General features: G+C 30.0%; 1 protein-coding gene across 1 annotated transcript in view; it reads left to right on the top strand.

The window, feature by feature from the left end:
* Tecrl (trans-2,3-enoyl-CoA reductase like) overlaps positions 1-22,772 on the top strand; it is an 84,048-nt gene that overhangs the window by 5,562 nt on the left and 55,714 nt on the right. The window contains exon 2 of the mRNA XM_076864754.2: positions 14,579-14,630. Within this exon, the coding sequence (XP_076720869.2) occupies positions 14,579-14,630 (52 nt within the window). The remainder of the gene's footprint in view (positions 1-14,578; positions 14,631-22,772) is intronic.

Genomic DNA, 22,772 nt, shown 5'->3' with positions numbered 1-22,772 from the left:
GTCTTCTGGAAGTTTCAGAACCTCATATTTCTTCATTTTTCTTCCTTTTTCTCTTTCTCTACTTCTCTTCTCCCCTTCCTCTCATTTCTGCCTGTTTTTCTTCTCCATCTCAGTCCACTTGCTCCTACTGCTTCTGATAGAGCATGATATAATTAAAAACTTATAAGCTTTGAATTCAGATGCAAGAGAATTTTGATACAAACTTCAAGGTGCATTTTCTTTTTTTTTGGAAATTTTCCAATATCTCTGTCCCTTTTTATCCTTTTCTGCAAATGAATCTGATATTATTTTTCTATCCCTTTATAGAGGAAGACATTGTAACACAGAGATAGTGATAGATAGCTATGAATAAAATTGTTCATAACAAGAGGTCTTAATATTCTACCCTGAGAAGCATTAATGAGTGCCCTTAGCCTAAATTGGGTTTGTTAATTTCATGGCTGTAAACTGTAAAGATATCATTATTGTCCTCTAATGTAGGAAATGTAATGATACTTTATTTAGAAATTCTACATAAATAAGTTTAGAAAATGCATTTTTTTTATTCAGAGGTCCAAGCAAGATAATTTTGATGATAAGGGAGACACTGGTAGTGTCAAAGATTGTTAAGAACCATAGACAAATATTGTAAGCATTCCCGGCATTGAATGTCATGGTGTTTATTGTCGTATTTAATAGGCTACCTTAGGTAAAGGGATTTGAGGGGAAGTGCAATATGGAACAGGTTATGACAATCAGTAGAGGATAAAAAATTTGACTTTGTTGGCAGATATTTCTTTTGTAACCAGTTTATTTTCAGCTCTGCTCTCTCTCTTATAAGTTCTTGGGATTCCTCTTCTTGGAATTGCTTTAATCTGTTCTCTATTACTACTGCATGTTTCATCATTCTAACCTGCTTACCATTCCTAGACCACATTTTGCAATTTCTATTTTTTGAATTTTGAGCAACCTTGATTCCTTTGCTTGTCCATTTCACAAGGTCCAATGGAACTGATAAGTCCTTTGTGTGTCACATAGGAGATCCTATATGCAGATGTGTTCTTCGTCCCAATAACACTTGCTTCAAACATTCATTATATCTTTTATCTAATAGTTGGTAATGTGATTTTGTAAGGTATCATGGAAAAATGAAATAATAACGGTGCTTTTTCATTCTGATAATAATAATGAAGTGGGACTTGTCATTGCTAAACTAGTATTTAATTATTAGTAATTTATTTCCATTGTATTTTCAATGTATCAGTTCATGAAAAATAGAAATAAAAATGCAACTTTGTGTTACATGGTTTGAGAATCACTGAGTTAATGGGCATGAAAATGTACTTCTTAAAATTGACATGAAACAAACAAATCATGTGACCTAAATGTTTTTGTACAACGAATACATATTGGATATAAAATTAGAACATGTCACATCCAGGCTCCTCTTGCACTCTATTCTAAAGATAGCATTCTGTTGACAGGCAAGGTAAAACTAATAACTCTCAATGGTATGTGTTATAAATATAGAAAATAGGCAATGGCTTAAATGACTTAAACTTTTAGACCTATGAAAAGAGAATAAAACTGTTTTGTTTTTTTTTTGTTGTTGTTGTTGTTTTTTTGAAATTTTTCCTTTAAATAAAATCAAGAAAGATAGGATAGAAAAAGAAATGCTAAGCATTAGGGAAAGAAAAATAAATGGACATATTGTACAATTAAAAGAGAGTCTTTTTCTTATTAAATTGAGATTGAATGTAAAAAGTTAAAAACACCTGTTCAAAAAGTACATAGACTTTGATAACATTTTTGTATGAGAAATAGATTAATGACTATGACCAAGACAGATAAATAAAGGTGAGAGGTGTATGCCTATTTTGTTATTCATATTGCAGAAGGAGCTATTTATAAGTGGCTACTACAGATTACATGTGTTAAAAATTAAATATTTTTCTTTCTGTACAATATAGGAGCCTTCCTGGAAAGAAAGATTACACATTTTAAAATAAATTGTAATATAACACATGACAAACACAAATTTACCTCAAACCATACTGAAATGGCTATGGAAATAATTATTTGTCTATGAAGTTTAGGTGTGAAGATGAGAGTAAAACAAGTATTTCATTAAAGGATGCATTGAAAAATCTTAAAAACCATACAAAACAATATGTTAGCCTGGATGATGTGGAAAGAGCATTCCAAGAAAGAATAATTAGCATATTACAGGCAAAGAGCAGGTAGGTAGCAAGTAAGACTCCTCGCCTAATGTTATTATGTGTATGAATTTTGTTGTAGAATGAAACAAACAGAATAAAATGGAATAGCATGGCTGATGATAGAGGACCTAGATGCCTTGTTAAGGCATTCAGACATTACATAACAAATTAGGGGAGTGCTTTTTCATAGCTCTGTTTCAGAAGATTAAATCTGATAACTATGTGGAAGATAGAACAAATAGTAAGAGTTTGAAGATGGTTCAGTAAAACTGAGAAGCAAATCTTTTGGGAGCCTGCTCAGGAGTTCCATATTTGGGAGGCAACATGATCTCATGGGATTTGCTTAGGCTTTGCAGATACTCAAACACCTCTTATATTTAAATAGCTCATGACATTAGGCAAGGTTTGTATTTTCATTCCCCTTATATTGATATATGATATCCTGTTGGAGGTATCCCAAATTACCACCTTCCATAAAGAATTTACTCAAATTGTTATAACATACAGCCTTCAATACCTTAGGCTATAGTTAACAAATTGACATTTATAAATTTAATAATTAAACTAAATTATCACATCCATTATATATTTAGGGAATTAATATATAAAGAAAATTCAATAAAAATTTCACATGCTACTAAAAACACTAATGTAAATACATTTTCCCCCGTATATGTGCATAATGTGAGTTTTTTCAAAGTAAGTACAAATTTTTTCAAAGTAAGTAAAAATCTTTTAGTGCATCTTTAATATGCACTTGAGCTTTTAAGATGTATACAGATACATATTCTACTTCTGTCTTTACTACACATCATCAATCTGTCTTAATCAGTTCGGGCTGCTATTGCAAAATTATCATAGATTAAATGGCTTACAAAAACAGAAATTTATTTCTTAAGATATTGCCAGTTAGGAATCCAAGGTCAAGGAGCCAACAGAGTATCTGGTAAGGTATTCCTTGTGTAAAAATGAATGGCTACCTTCTTCCTATGTGTTCATATAGCAAAATGGTCTAGCAAACTTTCAGGTCTCTTCTAAAAATGAACTAATTCCATTAATGAGGGTTTCATGAATCCTTGTGATTTTTCTTATTGTATGCATATCATGAACTTTTGTGCTCCAAGTTACTTACAAACTTTATTTAACTTATTCCTCATTAAAATTAGCATTTAACAAAATTAGCACTAATCTAAAAAATATTGAGAAACGAACATTCCATTACCATATATATATTAAATTATCCAAAGCCATAGAAAGGTTTGAAAGGGCAAGTATGTCTCAGAACGACACTGATAATTATAGCACATTATGACTTGAAGTTCTCACACCCCATATTTCTGGACACAAATTTGTACTCCCTAAAGGTTTAAGCTTATGTTATCAGAAGCCTATGAGTGATTAAATATATTTTTTGCTACAATTTGTTTAAAGAAACACCTAAGATCTGCATAGTACTAAATTATATGTAATTGTGATTAATCTCAAATTTACCTTTATTTATGTAGTATCTTACTTTATGCCTTGAAAATTATGCTATGCACATAACCACATGACAAGAACTCAAACGTTTGAATGAAAAGCTTCATTTGAATATGATATTACACCTGAAGTTCATTCTGTTGATTATTATGAAGTAGCAAAAATATCTTGCACAGTCATAAACCTAGAATATTGATTTTCTTCCTTCCCTTCTGTGGATATGGTGTTCCACATCCACAGATTTTTATGTCTGTATTTAATATACTGAAAAAAATTGTATCTGAACTGAGTATCTATCAATTGTTTGTTTGTATCATTGTTCCCCCAACACTACAGTGTAGCAGCTACTTACATAACATTTAAATTGTATCCTGTGTTATAAATAATCTAGAGAAAATATAACACAAACTATAATAGAAGTAGGAATAAGGTGCAGATTGAGCCCAAATGATACTTTTCTACTGAAGTAATTTGAGAGCAACTAGAAATCTCTTCCAATTTTAACAGTTTCAGCACATGGAAAGATTATCATGGCATTGTATCTAACAGTAAAGGGCAGTCTCTTACAGTAGAAATTATCTCCTCTAAGTGCCTTAGATCCTTGGCCTTTCAGCTTTAACAGAAAGCATAGTACTATAGAGACACTTCTGAAGAGTTCAGAAATGAATGCCAGGGTGAACTCATTTCCCACTTAAGGTTTCATATGTGCAAATCCCTCAGGTTGAACACCATTAGTATATAATATTTTATTAGTGGATTTTTAAACTGACAATCATCAAATAGTCTTCAATTCATGTTGATCCTCTGGGATTTCACTGAGTAACCCCAGTGAACTGTGTGTCACCACATTAAGCCTGTCAATGTGGAACCCGCTTAGTTTCTACCAAAAGTTGGTTCTGTTTGTAAAAGATTTGTTTTGAATTGTGCACCACATCTAGATAACTTATTATATTTGAGAATTAATAATTCCTTCAAGGAATGTTCTACCTCTTCTTTCTTGTAAATTCATCATTCTAACATGTTTTTGTGAAAACAAAAGGAATTATTACCTGTCCTTTTTTCTTATTTCTTTTTGAGTTTTCCCATTATGCATTTTTAATGCCTCTAAAACAGACCCTTAATATTTTTTCAAGTTTGGAAGTGTATAACTTTGCAGTTATTGGTTATTTGACTTGTTAAAAATTATAATCTAATGTAATTAGTAATTTCTTTTAGCAAAACATTTGATGAATTACTATCTGTCTAAATGAATTTTGTGTTTGTCAATACTGTCTTATACACCACTGAATATGGATTTATTATGTGTTCCTCAGAAGCTTCATTTAATAAAATACAGTTACAATCTGAACTTAATTTAATCAGGACTTTAACATAAAACCTGAAGAAATGATTCAGATTTTATATTACTGCCTTTCAGAAATCTCCCAGTAAAATTCTTAATAAACTGCCTTTATCTTTTTTTTTTTTTAAAGAGAGAGTGAGAGAGAGAGAGAGAATTTTTTTAATATTTATTTTTTAGTCTCGGCGTACACAACATCTTTGTTTGTATGTGGTGCTGAGGATCGAACCTGGGCCGCAGGCATGCCAGGCAAGCGCGCTAACGCTTGAGCCACATCCCCAGCCCATAAACTGCCTTTATCTTAAAAGCTATTTTTAATGTAGAATTCCTTTAACTCTTGAGATAGTAACAATGTAAACATCCAAAACAGTCACAGATCTGAATTTTTCATTGCTAAAATAAAATGGTTCATTTTAAAGTGGAAAGAAAAGTTAAATAGGTTTTTTTTGTAATTATAGACTATTTATTTATATTTTAATCAGCATTCTTGGCATTGTATAAACCTGATTTCTTTTTAAGGACTTTATTTTAAAAAAATTCTACAATTTGAATTAATAGTCCATTTATATCATAATTTTAGCATATAAATATAATTTGGCTAAAATATCTAATTTTCTAGGATTATTAGATTTTTAGGAAGATATTTTTCATTTTTTTAAAAAAACTTCTTATCACATACTTCATAAGGTTGTTTATGTTGACTATCTGTATAGATCATAATATAGTGCCTGCCAACAATAAGTGCTCAATATATTTTTCTATACCTTCTACTCCCACTTTACCCTCTCCTGCTGAATGGTGAAGTCTAGTGGATAAGAAGAAGGTTTGGAACCCAGCTATTTGCATTCAAATTCCAACTCTGTAGCTTAATTATATGACTTCGATAAATTATTTAATCATGTTGAATCACAGTTTTCTCATCCATAAAATGGAAATAATATATATTTTAAGCCATAAATTTGGTGTGTGAATTAAATTATTTAATAAAGGTAAAGGTCTTGAAATAGTACAGGACTTATTAAATATTCAATGATGTTAATCATTACTGTTAGCAATTTTATTAATGATTCCCCAATTTTATGTCTCCACATAGTAATTTTAAAAAATGTGACAAGAATGAAATAAGCATTTTATATATAACACAAAACTAGCTAGAAAATTTACTTCTGTAATTAAAAATTCTAATTTCTATTGAAGTGACAGAAAATAGCATTATATATATATATATAAAGCATTGAAGTTGTCTAACTTATAGTATTCAAAAACACTCAGTTTCTTTAAAAGTCTATTATTTTTCTACCAAGAAACCTATGACTAGCGGAGCAGAAATAAAATCCCTTATCAGTATAATTCTTTTTGTCTTTGTTTTCTGATGTATTTATTGATAACACTTTTACTTCTTTTGCATTTAAAATTATCTTGGGGGCTGAGGTTGTGGCTCAGTGGTAGAGTGCTTGCCTAGCACATGTGAGATGCTTGGTTCAAATCTAAGCACCACATTTAAAATAAATAAATAAATAAATAAATAAATAAATAAAAAGGTATTGTGTCCAAATACAAGTATTTTTAATTTTTTTTGGAACATTTTGTTGCATAATAATAGAATTTGGAAATGCATATGGTATTACCTATTCTACACAATGATAAAAAATCTACTTTCACATCATAATATTTGGTCACTTATATTTGCTTCCCACAAGAAAAGGAACCCACCATTTTTAATGTAACACCACTGTGCTTTTTTTTAACAAAAATCAATAAAACATGACTATTTTATCATATTTTACTGATCCAATATATTTTATTGGAATTCCTTATAGGATAAAAATAAAATAAAATTCCAAGACTTCTTAGCAGTCTTTCATGGCTTTATCTACTAATTTTGGGATTAAACTTAGTCAAAGAAAAGCTTAAAGAATTTGTACATAGTTACATTTAAAAAAGAATTAAAATGTAAGTCAAACTTAATATAATTAAAATATTTCTCTGTGAATACTTTTAATAATTCATATTTTAATTTGTGACTTCCAGATACAAATGGTGTTTGATACTCTAACAATACATATTCTAACTTTATTATATTTATTGATATTTTCTGTAAGATGTCAGAATTAAAAAACACAGAAAAATAGGAAACTTATAGCCAATATTTCTCAAAAAAACTGAAATACTCTCACCCCTTTTTCTATTTTTAATATCCTCATGAAGTTGGCATAAATAGATAACAATCTCTCTTACTAGAGGAATTTAAAAATTATATATAATTATGTTTAAAATGTTTCTCACTGGAAATTTCTGTAATGATAAGATTTATTAATTTTTTTTGCCACAAATTTGAGTTAAGCAAAAAATTGGAATGATTTTTCTTCTATTTTTAATATAAGTGGTCCCATAGGTCATGGTCACATTTGCAGTTAAAGTCCTAGACTTAGATACTGGGAAAAGAATAATCTTGTGATGAATATCTATCATGATCAACAAATCTAATTTTATTATTTTGAGATTCTAATATATCTTGGTTTGTCTGTCAGTCAAGCATAACCTATATGATGCTGACACGTGCACCACTTCATACAAGGAATGGTGTGATGGGGTAATATTTAAATAATGCAACAATAGCTTAATCATTTTTTGACAGAGTGAGGGAATCATCAGAAACTGTAAATATAAAATCTCTGGTGATATAATTGTAAAATAATTGCTAAAACTGTTGCCTAAATTAACTTATGGATTATAGTACAAAACTAGTGAATTTGCTGATCTAGAAAAATGGGTAGGGATAAATTAACACTGCCAGTGGTTTGCTATTGTATGCCTTTAGCAATGGGTTCTAGAAGAAATGAGTTCACATAATAGCACAAGTGCTGTCAAACAGACAAACAAAAAGAGTTTGAGCCTACTGTCAAAAATATATATATTAGTCTGGACTAAAAAGAGCTGTGACTTTTTAAATACTCAAATCATTGTTGACTCCTAAACATGAAAGAGTAGGAAGAGAACTCTGGATCAGATAATTCAAAGACTCTGAAATTTGAGCTTGATTTCATGATCAGAAGGAAGTTTACAATACTTCCACAAGAATATGGAGAATGTATTTTGAAAATATAAAGAATATTGTACCAAATATTTGATGATCAGAAGAGAGAACTCTGTAAATATTAATAGTCTTATTAAGGTGTTTTTTGATTGGTTGTCATGTAGGAGCATGCTAGGAGTAAACTTGCCTATCTCACTGAAGTAATTTTTTTTTGTGCTGTGAAATGCAGGTTGAAGACATACATTTATTAACACAGGGAAGCTTTAACAATTAAACTTATTCTAAACCTTTCTAAAAGTGTCTGCCCTTGAAACAATGTTGTAGATGATAACTGCTTTGTCAGATGCCACTGATAAATGCAGAAGGATATACTACTAACTAATCCTGGGAGTACATGTCTCATGTGTATGGAAAATAACCACTGGCTACTTTAAACCACTGAGTTTTGCAGCACAATCTGGACTATTCTAACAGGTACACAAAATTAAACTGAAATTAAAATTGCTTTCATGATTTTGTCAGTTCATCATTAAAGATTGTTTAATCATCAGAACCATCCATAACAAAGAAAAAGGATTAAGAAGTTTTTCTGTGTCATTGTCAAATACTTCTGCTTAATTCTTTGTATACATGTCAATGTCAAACATCATTTAAAACTCTATGTCAGAATTACAACGTTATTGTTCATGTAGGGCAGTTACAAATTGATTATATTAGATAATCTAACCATTGGATTTTTAACTCTTTAATGAATATTTAGTGAGTGCCTAATGTATACTAAGATTTTAGCAAGTGTGTGTGTGTGTGTGTGTGTGTGTGTATACTAGAGATTTAATCCACTTTAACACTGAGCTACATCCTCAGCCCTTTTTATTTTGAGATAAGAAGCTATGGAGGGCTTCACTAAGTTGCTGATGCTGGCCTCAAACTTATGATCAGTTTACTTCAGCCTACAGAGTTGCTGGAATAAAAGGCATGTGCAACCATTTCTGGCTCTAGCAGGTAACATTCAGTGTAAAAAAAAAAAAAAAACAGAATAAGAGATCTGATTTTAGATATATGAAGTTGAATCAATAGAATTATGAAATTTCTTAGAAAATGAAGTTCAGCTATGATGATGATTTGGCTTGAAAAATTTTGTGACTATTGATGTCATTAATAGAGTGGAAGCAGTTCTTGGTCAAACACATATTGCATTTAGTTCTGTTTAATTTGAACTTAGTTGAGACATCCATGCAGACATGTTAAATATCCAACTGTAGAAATAAGTTTACAGGTATAAAAACAACTTGCCATTAAGAGTATACATTTTGGAATATTATATTAAGGATATGGCATTAATAATATCCTCCTTATACATAAATAACTTATTTTTACACAGGATAACAAAGGTGATATAATGAATGTGATAGAGCTTCATATATCAGTTAATCTTCAAGCATTTTTTCAAAATTTTAAACACACTAAAAGCTAAATGTTCATTGTTCTTTAAGATGAAAAATACTCTGAATTTAAGTGTTCAGAATGAATTCTTTTGTGAACATGCAATACGCACAGTTAAATTTGGAAAGTTACATGATCACTTTCAGTGGCTGACAATGTATAATAGCATTTATGAGAACACTGAGTCAATGAGGCAGAAATAATTGTAGCCTCTGTCTTTGTGGTTTGATGTCAAGCAGTCCATTAATAATATGAACTCTCCAAAGTTTATTTTCCTCTCTAATTATTTTTGCCGGGAGCTCCTTTCATATTGTCTGTACTTTAAAAATTGTAACATAAATCTTGAGGTAGGTAAAAAACACAAGACTATAACTTCAAAGTTTGAAGTGACCTTTTAAAATTTGGTTTCAAAATTTATTTTAAATCTGTATTTCTCAGGGTTGTAGGATCTGAGTTTGCATATATCTAAAAAAATCTTAGCATTTTATAATATATAAATATATAATAAATAAGAGTATCTTTCAGCTTACTCTCATAAATGATTTCGAATAATCAATAATGTTTTACAACCAATGTTTAATGCTCTCTCAAGTGATATGCCCAATCTGGATGAACTATGGCCTTGTGCTGAGCTCTCTTTGTTTTAGAATCAAATTCGTTAAGCAGTTCTTGTAACTTTCCAAAAAAATGAGCAGAGTGGTAGTAAACTTCCATGCTGCCTCTAGAAGTTTCCACCTAGATGATAATGTGTAACTTCCTGTCACATTTCACAGGACAATCAAGTCATATGACTATGCCTGAGTTCAACACAGTAAAGATAAAAAAGTACTCCATCTAGGAGGCGTGTCTAGATAGGGATAACAAATATTTCAATAATTATAAATCTGTAAAAGTAAGCTAGGGCTCTCTGGAAAAACATATTTATTCAAAAATTAATATGCTAAAATTAATTCACTATAACCATATAAGATATCCTGATTCTTCATTCAAAATCTATTAACTTATTTGCTTAGTTTTTAATAATCTGGTTTCTAAGAAAGATGTGAGATCCATAGTAGATAAGTGCAGGAACAAGTTCAAGAAATAAAAACCAGCAGCTTTGGGAGTAAATACTCATCTTGGTAGAAGTGAATTGCTTCCAGATATGTATGTAAAAACGTACAATGCCCTTCAAGTACTAAGGCTTAAAATGGAAATACTGTATCTACTGTCCACATTCCACTAGTTAAAGTAAGTCAAAATGACAAGTCCAGCAACAGCAAGCATCTCTTCCTGAAAAAAATGGGATGAGGATTAGAACAAATATTTACTAAAATTCATCAATTTGCAACAGTTCTTCAATTTTCCCCAAACCACTTAAATAACCTTTATCCACAAAGTAAAATAAGAAATATATTAGAGTGAGAAGAGTTTTCAGTTTGGGTGAATTGAAAATATTTGATGTTTAAAGAAGTAGGTATGTTCTACTTTTTAGAAAACTGATGTCTTTTCCCAAATGATGCTGTGTATGTTAGAATGGGGGTTACCTGAATCATTAGGGAAATTGATGACACATTTTATGATTTCACATATTTTTGTGTGTTTGTGTGTATAAAATTTGAACAGTGTGTTTTCTACCCTACACTAAGTATTTTTAGTTATATTTTCATAGCTCTGTATGTAATAATTTATATGGAATTTATCTTTCCATCTGTTCTTTCTCTGTTTTTGTAGACATTTTTCTTCACTATGTTTACTATCAGTTTCTGGTTTACATATTATAATTACTCTTCCAAATGAATTTCTAATAGTTATTGTTTTTCATATTACTTAATTGTCATTCCTCTAAGCAGAATCAATAGCATTTTGGAGTTATCACTTAATTTTAGAAGTTTAAGAAAGTGGTCCAAACTTTTACAAAGAAGTGGTAGGTAGCACCATTGCCAGCCCTGAGCATTGTGGAATCTTAGCTCTTAACAGTACCACTCTTACTGTTACCAGCAAAGTCTTTGATTAATTTGATCAATTTTGAGATAAAAATCAAGGAGAGACAAGCAATAGCAACCAAATGAGATTTTATTGGAGTTTATGCTTGAGCATAAGGGAAATAATGTCCAGGTCAAGTGTTCCTGATTGGCTTTCCCAATGCACAAGGAGTAAAGATTATAAAGCCAAAGAAGTGGGTTCATGCAGACTGACAGTCACTTGATGTGTATAATCTCAGAATTTTTGCACACATTTTGTCAGCTATTTGATCTGGCACTACGGTTTTCACTTGAAGTGGTGATTTGCACACATGCATCAATTCAGTCTGAACTAGACTCTTGACTCACAAAAGATGGTCAAGACACTCACTGCTGCCACTCCAGGAAATTTTGTCTTAGTCATATCCTGGCAGGAGTTGCAGGACAGCATTGAGGAAGAATCAGGAGCTCCTGGATCTGGTCTTTGGTGGAAAACATTTTTTCTTTTCTTTTTTCTTTTTTTTTGAAAGCAGCTTTTATTCAGTGTTATTAGGTGGGAAACCTTGGTAGGAGGGTCAGGAGGTCCTTCCTGCTCTAAATACAAGACAATTTTTCTCTAAAACAGAACTTTATTTTGAATGTGAAAAAGCTTTTTCGTGTCCATGAAATGAAATATGAGATAAAGTAATAATGCACCAAATGTCAACTATAATCAGTTAAAATTTAAAAGTGAATTTTGGGGTCAACTAACAAGTACCATTTACCTTTCTATTTACTATTTTATGTTTCAATTTTCTCTGATGAAAAATTAACATTAATAAAGAGAGTTTGGGGGTGGCCAATGCAGAAATACTTATTTTTCCCATTTGTGCAATTAGTTGTGATTTATGAAAATGAATAAATTACTGTGATGATAATTTGTCCTTTTTACGATGCTAAAAACTGGCTACAAAATAGAAGTTATTATGAATAAACTCCCTGATGAAGCCACTGGGACATCAATTTAACAATCAAAAGGTCTTATGTGCTCTGTTAATTATCATCCTCTCTTTGTGTTCTGAGTACAACTAAAGGACTGAAAGGGCAGATAAGCACAGTCTTGTGGCTAATTGAGTAGATGTCTGAATCAATTAGTGGTTAATTTTTTCTTAAGTTTTTGTCTAAAAGCACTGTAGAAAGGGCAGATCTCAAAAACTCATTCAGATCAGAACTTTTCTGACATGAAATTTAAGAAAAATTTTGTTGGAAGTTTTAATACAATCCCATTCAACATGTAGGTTTCTTTCAGGAAAACATAATCTTAGCTTAAATGAGTGCAGCTTTGAAGGGGGGAAAAAAGTCCTATATAGAATTAAAAGATTGTCATTCAAATTATTATGATATAAAAAATAGCATAGTATTCCATTTAAGAAAGATATTGCTAATCTGATTAATGAATGTGAATTCTTATACTCTTTTCACATGAATTTACATAAATTCATTGTTTACTTTTACAAAAGCTAAAATTTCATTATGTGCTTTGCAGAATACTAACTGTTGGCACACAATTTACAGTCACAGCAGCTCATTGTCCTCAAGATCCTTATAGGTTGAACAAATATAAAATAAGTTACCCTCATAAGGTGCCAAAGGAACACACACTAAATCCTTATTGAGAGGTTGTTGCTCATCAAATGTTTTCAAAATCTGGGAGCCCTTGAAAAAACTGATGGGCAAATATTTGTTACTCTAGGAATAACACAGGTTTTAGGCTACCCTCTTAGAAGAAGTAACATAAAAGTGATGAGTGAATAAATAACTGAGATAAAACAATGGAGTCTATTAAAATAAGTCAAGTTTTTAAAAAAATAAGTATTAGATGTCAATCATAAAAATTGCAATTAAATACAAAGTGCAAAAAATATAAATGTATATTACATTCTCTATAAACTAGTTTTCTAATATTTCGTAAAATGTTTTAGAGAAGAGTAATGATATAAAATATCAAAAATTTTTATACTTACAAAATTTTTCACATAAATGAGAATTAATATCATTGCCTAAGGCTTAAATCTTACAATTTTCTTATAAATTTTCTTATAAATTAACCACATAATTAAATAAATAAAAAATAATTCTCACAATTTGCTGAATCTTTGTAGTCTTATTAAGCCAAAGAATATGATAATTTTTATTTATTTATTCATTATTAGAATAAAATTAATAATAATAATAAATAAGAATTGCCTGGTCAATTATTATATGCTTGACTATGCATTTTTCACTTAACTCTTCCATAATAGAGTTAAGGCTATCTTAATGTAGCACAAATAAGTAAAATGCATGCTTGTATAATTTTCATATATTTCATCAAGCTTCTATTCATATTCAGAGAAAAGATATATATTTTATTAAGTGTTCAAATGAAAATAATCAGAGCTGGAGGATGTAAATTCCAATTTGAGAGATTGATAAGAATAAAGCCCAAAAGTCAAAAACCACTATGATGGCTTCATCCATTTTATTGCAATATCATCTTCAAGAACTTTGTAATTTAGATGAGTAAATTTTCTTTTATTCATTTTTATACTTTAAAGAGGTAGTTTTAGTAAATTAAGACAAAAAATTTGGTCAAACCATTATTCAGTTAAAGGATCCAAATACCATGCCTTGAATGTATTTTAATGGACCTTTCAAATATTTAGCTGGAGATTTTAGTAAAATAAACATGGGGCTTCTAAAGGTGATTTTTCACATGCTAAATCTGACATAAACATTTCCTTCTATGCTATATAAATCAATTTCATGTTCTTATACTTCCTTGTGCATTATGTCATATTTTTAATTGCAAATTTCATGAGTTTTGAAGACAGAAACTGGATGTTTAGGACAGAGAAAATTGCAAAATATGTTTTAGAGATAAATCTTTGACTAAACTCATAAAATAATTATTGACATCCATAAATATAATTTTTAAAAGATATGTTATTATTTGTAATGTATCAAGATGGCAAATTAGCAGTAATTAAAAGCTAAACAAACTAAATATGCTTACTTTATAAAAAAAATTATTCCCTATTCATATTAAAATATATTTCCTTCTTAAATGTATAGAAAAAAATTAACACTTTTTCTTATGTTTTCTCTTTTCCTTTTTCAGGTGACACAAAGAGCTACTATTCATGATGTTAAACAAAAGTTTCATAAAATATGTAAGTTCTAGATATAATTTAGAATATGTATTAATTTTTTTCAAAATATCTCTAATTTATGTATAAGAATAAGTTAAATATTGTGATAGTAAGAGTTATAGAAATCATATTTTCGCAGGGAACTAAGAGTTAATTCTTCTTCACTGTAAATATTTTCACGTTTAACACAAATTTGTGCTTTATTCTTCAGCAATATATTTTTGTTTATTAGTATTATTTTATTTATTTCACCCATTTTACTTTATCATAAATTATTTCTTTTCATCATTTAAATTTATTTTATCCTAAAAGAATAAAAGTCATTAATTGACGTAAAGTATTTATATAAGCAAATATTTTATTCCATTATTTATACTGGTCAAATTTTTTCCACATAGAAATTCTTAATAGAAACATGCATATTTTATTACTTAATTTTATTTTTGTATTTGTTATTCTTTAATTTGTGTATTAGAGGTATTTTTTAAATTAATTTTTTAAAAATAAATGACAGCAGAATGCATTACAACTCTTTTTTTAAAATTTTTTTAAAATTTTTTATTAGTTGCTCATGACAATACAATGATCTTGACATGTCATACATTTGATTCAAATGGGGTATGAATTCTCATTTTTCCATGCTTACAGGTTGCAGGATCACATTGGTTATATGGCTATATATATATATATATATTATCGCTATATATGTATATATATATAGCAATACTAGTGTCTATTGTCTTATTACACATATACAGCACATTTTTTCATATCTCTGGTTGTATATAAAATATGTTTACACCAATTCATGTCTTCATGCTTGTACTTTGGATAATGATGTCCATCACATTCCACCATCCTTGCTAACCCCATGCCCACTCCTTTTTCTCTCCGCTCCCCCTGCCCTATCTAGAGTTGTCTATTCCTCCCATGCTTCCCCTGCCTACCCTGTTATGAATCAGCCTTCTTATATCAGAGAAAATATTCAGCATTTGTTTTTTGGAGATTGGCTAACTCCACTTAGCATTATCTTCTCCAATGCCATCCATTTACCTATGAATGTCATTAATAACTATGATTACTTTCTGAACAGGGTTCATTACAATTTACTTAAAATATTTATATTTGGTATACTTTTTGTAGATTTTTGTTTTTATATCTTTTTAATGAAATTTATTGTAATCGTTAAACATTGTAAAAATGTCTGTAATTACTGGGAACCATGTTTTTTACTCACTTTATTTTTTGAGCACTTTTATTTTGCAGAAAAAAAATTAAATGTAAAATACAGACATTTTACAACTACTGCAACACATGCCTACTTTCTTCTGTTTTAAGTATCCCCCCCCAAAAAAAATGGTGTATTTACTATCATTGATTATAATTTCAATCATAATGACAAAAATCACTGGGGTTAACTTATGGTGTTTATTTCATATTAGTTTTGCTAGAGAGCACTTAAAAAAATTGGGACTTTCTTGAACAATGCTTCTTTTGTAAAAATAATCTTGAAGTTGACAATTAAATGTATTAAGCCATTTAATAATATTGAAAAGAAAAAAATGACATTTCATTATTTTCTTTTAAGAAAAATATAGAATACTTTCTGTAAATATAGCATCATCTCAGGAATAATGACTACTTCAGAGAAGGTAGAAGATTGTCATTAGCCTTCAAAAAAGGCTTATATAACCAATGTAACAAAAAATTGTAAACATTTTGGGGAACAACTGTTTAGAATTTAGAATTGAAACAATATATGGGAAACATATATGGAAAGAAATAGAATTCTTTAAAAAATTCTTACATAATTTTAAATTCTTGAGGAGGCAAGTACTGATAATTTAAAAAAGAGACAAAAATTTAAAAAAAGAAAATAGCACAGCATTGTAATGAGATTGAAACTAAATACCAATAGAATAGAATAGAAGAAAAATGGACAGAACCACATAAATACAGTGATACTTGACAAAGGTGCCAAAATCATATATTGGAGAAAAGATATCCTTGTTATCAAATGATGCTAGGAAAAGAAGGTATCTATATGTTCTAGGAAAATGAAACTATATCCTTATCTTTCACCCTCCCCAGAAGTCTATTCAAAGTGGATCAATGACCTACGAATTATGCCAGAAATCTTTGTCAGCTACTCCTCCAATGGGGGATTATTTTCCAGAATATATAGATAACTCAAAAATCTTAATGGCAAATGTCGAAACCGCCCTCCGGCAGGGGTTGCGGAGAATCGCTAGACCGGGTAGTGTCTGGGGGGAGCCAGAGGGTAAGTGTCCACGACCCGGCCAGCCACCCAGCCTGGCAAAAATCACACCAAGTCCGGAGTTGAGTCAGCCAAGATGATGCAGCAACTGCACTTTATTGCAGATGGGGAGGACTTATATAGTGGAAGAAAGAAGAGAAGGGGTGGGCAAAGGCAGGAGCCAATCAGAGATATATGTGGCCCTGTTGCTGGGGGGATATTCTTTGTGTTTGCGGGAGCCATATCTTGGGACAGTTCAGGCATGTATGTGTAAATCATTTCCTCATTTCAGTTTGCCACATACACGGAAATTCCACAAGATCAGAATCACAAGACTGTTTTTTCATACATTTGTAGCTCTGTGGTAAACATAGGCCCCAACAGGCAAAAACAAGTAACTGGATCAATAAATGGGCAAAAGAACTAAACATTTTTTTTTTTAAAGAAGAATTACCTATGGCCAACAAATATATGAAAAAAAAAATGTTCACTCCCTGTAGCAATCATGGAAATGCAAATCAAAACTATACTGAGATTTCATCTCACTCAATTACAATGGCAATCATAAGGAACACAAATAATAAGGAATAGTGGAGTAAAGGTACACTGTGACATTGTTGATAGATAGGACTACAAATTAGTACCACTTTGAAAAGCAGTATTAGAATTCCTTGACAAATGGGGAATGGAACTCTTCTTTTGACCCAGTCATCCCACTCCTTGGTTTTTACCAAAATAAATAAAATCAGAGTATAAAGTGTTAGAGACACATTAATGTTCATGGGAGCACAATTCACAATAGTGAACTTATGAATTCAGCCCAGGTGCCTATCAACATAAGAATGGATAAAAGAAAAAGTGGCATATATACAGAATGGAATTTTACTTAGCAATAAAAAAGAATGAAATTATGGCATTTGCTGGTAAATGGATGTAACTGGAGAATATCATGTTAAGTGAAGCAAACCCAAGTCAGAAACTCAAGAGTTAAATGTTTTCTTCCATGTTTGGAAACCATAATAAAATATGGAAGCAAAATAAGACACTAGAAGGGGGATACATGGAGTAGAAGAAGGGGGTAGGGATGAAGATTGCAAAAAAAGGAGAAACTGAGGAATAACATTAACCAAATTATGCTATGTACATATATGAATTTACCACAGTGAATTTCACTCTTATGTATATTCTAAAACACCAACTTAAAATCAATCAAATATAAGGAAGACCAATAGATTAGATGAAGGGGAATAGAGAAAGAAAGAAGAGAAGGAAAAAAGAAAGTCCTGGAGACTGAAATGGAACAAATTGTATTCCGTGCATGAAGGAGCATGTCAAAATAAACCCTACTATTATGCACAACTATAATTAGCTAACAAAATATTTTTAAGATAAAATCAAAAAGACATTAAAAAATAAATTGATCTTGGATTGTAGAAATGAGAAGACATTTGAAAATGACTTCTTTTTAAACTGAAAGATCAAAAGATATAACAAAATGATTGCACTGCAAAAATTATGACAAGGTAATAAGTATATTTATTGTCTAAAAATGACATCTAAGTTTAATCTACTTTTTATGGTTTAAGTATTAGGTGTCCCCCAAAAGCTCTTGTGAGACAATTTATGAAAGTTTACAGGAGAAATTTATGAAAGTTTATTAGGATATGAGAGTTTTAAGCTAATCAGTGCATTTATCCCCTAATTAGCTGGGTGGTTACTGTAGGCAGGTAGGGTCTGGCTGGAGGAAGAGTAATGGAGCTCTCTTACTCGGCTTTCTCATGGCCATGTCCTGAAATGCTTTTCTTGAGCCAAGAGCAATGGAAACAGCTGTCTGTAGACTAAAACCTCTGAAACTGTGAACCTGGAATAAACTTTTCCTCCTATAAAATTGTTCTTCTTAGCTATTTTGGTCACAGGGTCAAAAAGGGGGACTAAAAACATTATGTGTATAAATAATCACCTTAAAAGAAAACTATGGCTTATTTTATGATGGTATACACACATTACAGTTATGTAAAACCTTAAATACTAGATTGAGAATTTTGGTATTTATGTGATTGGGGCCCATTTCTATTAATTTGAAAAAAAATGAAGCCAAGCAACATTTAGAAAATCTTAAAAATATCTGAATGCATAAACTTGCTAATTAAAAATTAGCAATAACATGGTTAGTTGCAATAGCTATAGTAAGACTTAAGGATTGGTTGACCATGATCATTTTCTTTTGCAGGCATAGTTTGAGATGTTAAGACGCTTATTTAAACTCTGACCTTTATACTTTTTAAAAAATTCTCTTAACTTTGACAGTTATACAAATTTATTTAAAGGCTATAAATACTCAGGCTTGGTGATACAGATCTGTAATTCCAGCTACTGGGAGGCTGAGGCAGGAGGGCCTCAAGTCCCAAAATTAGCATATGCAAATTAAGGAGATCCTATCTTAAAAATTAAAAAATGTTGAATATTTGGCTTAGTGGTAGAACACTACTGGGTTCAATCCCCCTATACTACAAAAAATAAATCATAAAATAAACTAGAAAAAGAAAAATAATTTTCAGCATTTTTTCATTTATTATACTATCTTTCAAAATCTTACTGTTCTTTAGTTGTCATAAATGAAAGAAACACAAAAGCATATTTTGCTGCACTACATTACAAAAAAATATTTAAAAATCAATTCAGTTTTATATATTATACTTCATATGCTTGCCAAAACATAAAAGACATTTAAAAATACTGCTAACATTAGAATCTGGGATGATTTGGACAATGGTAACTTTTTAAAAATTGTTCATTGTTTTAAGATCATATATACTTAGCATATTTTAAAACAAGATAACATTGAATTCTAAAGCATATATAAAAAGAATAATCATACATATACAAAACCACGATATCAAATTTTTACAAACTTACTCCTAGAGTTTTTAACACCTAATAGATATTTTTTCTTTTGGTTTTTCTGACACTCTTCATTTTCAGGACTAATCTTATAAGTAAATGAATAAATAAACAACTCTTATCATAACCCTGTGCTTTCAAACACTGTGTTTCCTGTCTTTTATCTCTAACCTTTGTTCCCTTAGTTTTTCCTAAGTGATAGTGATCTTGATATTTTGTCTCTCTACAACTTCTCCAACATAAGCTTTACATTTCTTTTATTTTAGAGTTTATTTGGCTGTTATTTTTTCTACCCCTTTATAATGATTATCTCAATGCTAGTCCAAGGTTAATAATTTTTAGTTCTTTGTTTTTGTAAGAATCACCATTTAGATGACTCTAAAGAAACAGAAATGAGGAAACCACACTCAATGTGTGTGTTGATAAGAAGGAAAGAACAATGGCTTCCATGAAAGAGAAAAAGCTGTTGAAATTCATCCTATGTTGTGCTTACACATGCAAACATGGAACTTCACCTATTTCTTTTTTTGTCCTCCCTCAATGCTTCAAAAAATGCATGAAGTTACCTCTACTGGGACTACTCTGTTAGTCTTTCTTTATCTCTACACATGTGCCCCTTAACACTTGTAATTATCACTACTCTCCTTGTATCTTCAAATGTCTTTTGGAGATCTTTGGCAATCTTCACACAATGTCCCTGTATGTCCCTATTAATTCTCATCTTCTCATAAAAGTTGCACAGAATAAACATTATTATAAAAACTGAGTGATCCTCCTGCCTCAGCCTCCTGAGTATCTGGCATTATAGGCATGGGACACTGCACCATGCTATTTATATATTTTGTATGATTAAAATAGTGTCAGAGCAGAGAAGATTTTGAAAAAGTAGAAAAGGTCACAGTATAAATAAGTCTCTTAAAGATTAAAACTGTGCTCATAAAAGACATTAATATGAGTGCAAAATAAATTCTTGAATCTTAAAGCTATTGAAACTAACCATGCTATGTTGTATTTTTCATTACCAATTATGCCCCTGGATATTTCTATAAAGGATTATGTGAGTCCAGGTGACACTGTGACACAAAATATGTGACTATATTCTAAAATTTCAATAAAGATTTAAAAACTTCATATTTATTTTTAATTACATATTCTAGAGCTGTCATTTATTATTTCAGGTTATTCAAGTCAACTATTATCTCATTTATTTTCTATTTTAAATGTAATTTATCTTAACGTACAATATGTCTTTATTTGAATATGTTTAAAATAAAAAAATGAATTTATAGATCCATTTGGCTTTTATTAGTAATGTATTATCACTTCAATGATTGTTTAATGGGAATAAATACATAGTATAATTTAAACCATGGTTTTGAAGTTAGGTGAAATATAAAAAACAATGAGTATTTGAAGAATATTGCAATTCAGTCTTTCTGAAATGGCAAATCATAACCTTTTGATATGATTCTTTAAATTATGTGAATAATTATATTTTGAAAACATATTAAAATTTTCACAGAACTAGCAAGATGAACCATGTGAGATTTTGATTCAAGTGAATATATGTACCAAATACTAGTTTTCTTTATAGATAATGGTAAATACTGTAGAAAGTCTCTTGAGATTAAAATTGCAATATTCTTTTTATCAATTATTAAGTAATCTATGTTTTTTAGTGTTTTCAGATCACCTTTCTTTTAAAATTATCAAAATCATTTAGGATAAATAAAGAGTAAAGAAAGAAAGTCATTATAAATAAAACCACTATGTAGAAGAGTGCTTTACATATATTCTGCTCCCAAATTTTGTGTGAACTAGGCATATATATTTGTCAAAGTTAATTTTTAAAAAAAAATGTGTGTTTAAGATGACAGAAGGAAACTGTGAAGTGTTAGGAATAAAGCGAGCTTTTGTGTTTTGATGTTAGTCTTGTTACTATTTATCTTTCTGTCCTCAGGTCTATAAATTATTAGCATCCTTGTTCTCCTCAAACATTATCACTCAGATATTTACACAACTCTCTCAATTTTTTTAATCTTCTGGGATTGGTAAAATGTGTTTTCATAGGATAATTTAGTTCCAAAAATTGACAGGTTTAATCTTTACAAAACTGTCTCTCAGTACTTCAAAATCAACATTCCTTATTCAAGCAAGTTTCTCTTAGTTAATTTTCTTATTTTCCACAAATGATTAAAACATTATTGTTTCTTGGTTTTTTAGACAGTTGAATTGCCTTTAGAAAATTGTTTATTAAATTTAAATTTTCTCTTAGGCAGAGTACTCTTATTAATTTTTTCATGTTTGCTCATGCCTTTTTATACCAGTTAATAAGATTTCTTTATTTAAAAAAAAAAAAAACAGTTATCAAGACTCACATACTTTCTTCCTATATGAGAATTTCCCTGAGTATCCTAACTTATACTCTCGTGTGTTTTTACATTTTAGAATGATTGTTAACATCAAATTTGATTGTTGCCATCAAGTACTGTGCTTACAATACTGCATGTTCTAGTTTAGCTATTTTGCATTAACATTTTAAATAAGAGCAAATTTTATTAAATTTTATAAAACGCTGACTCATTGCCATGAACCTCCTAATATATTTCCATGTAGCAAATTTCTAAAATATCATGACAACCCTATAATCACTTAAGTACATTAATAATTTTCATTTAATGAATGAAATTCTTTAAACAAATTTGTATAGCTTGCTCAAGATCACATAGCTAATAAAAGTCAGAGCTGTGATTTACACAGAGGCAATAGTTTCTGTACCTGTCCTAAAACCAACCTTTATTACCTCTTTTACTATTTTCTGTTTGTCACCAATTTTAGATGTCCAAACAATACTGGTTATTTTATTAGGGAAAGGCTATCATTAGTTCTCACATTTAAATAGGGAACTAGAAAGTTCATTTTAGGAATTGTGTAATTAATAAGAATAATGTAAATCTAATCACAGTTCACAATGAGTTTTTCGTTACTACGTTAAGAGCACAGGG

This window comes from Callospermophilus lateralis, chromosome 8 (genome assembly GCF_048772815.1).
Source record: "Callospermophilus lateralis isolate mCalLat2 chromosome 8, mCalLat2.hap1, whole genome shotgun sequence".
Lineage (NCBI taxonomy): Eukaryota > Metazoa > Chordata > Mammalia > Rodentia > Sciuridae > Callospermophilus > Callospermophilus lateralis.
Note: the sequence above shows the minus strand (reverse complement) of the source record. Positions and strands in the feature narration are given on the sequence as shown.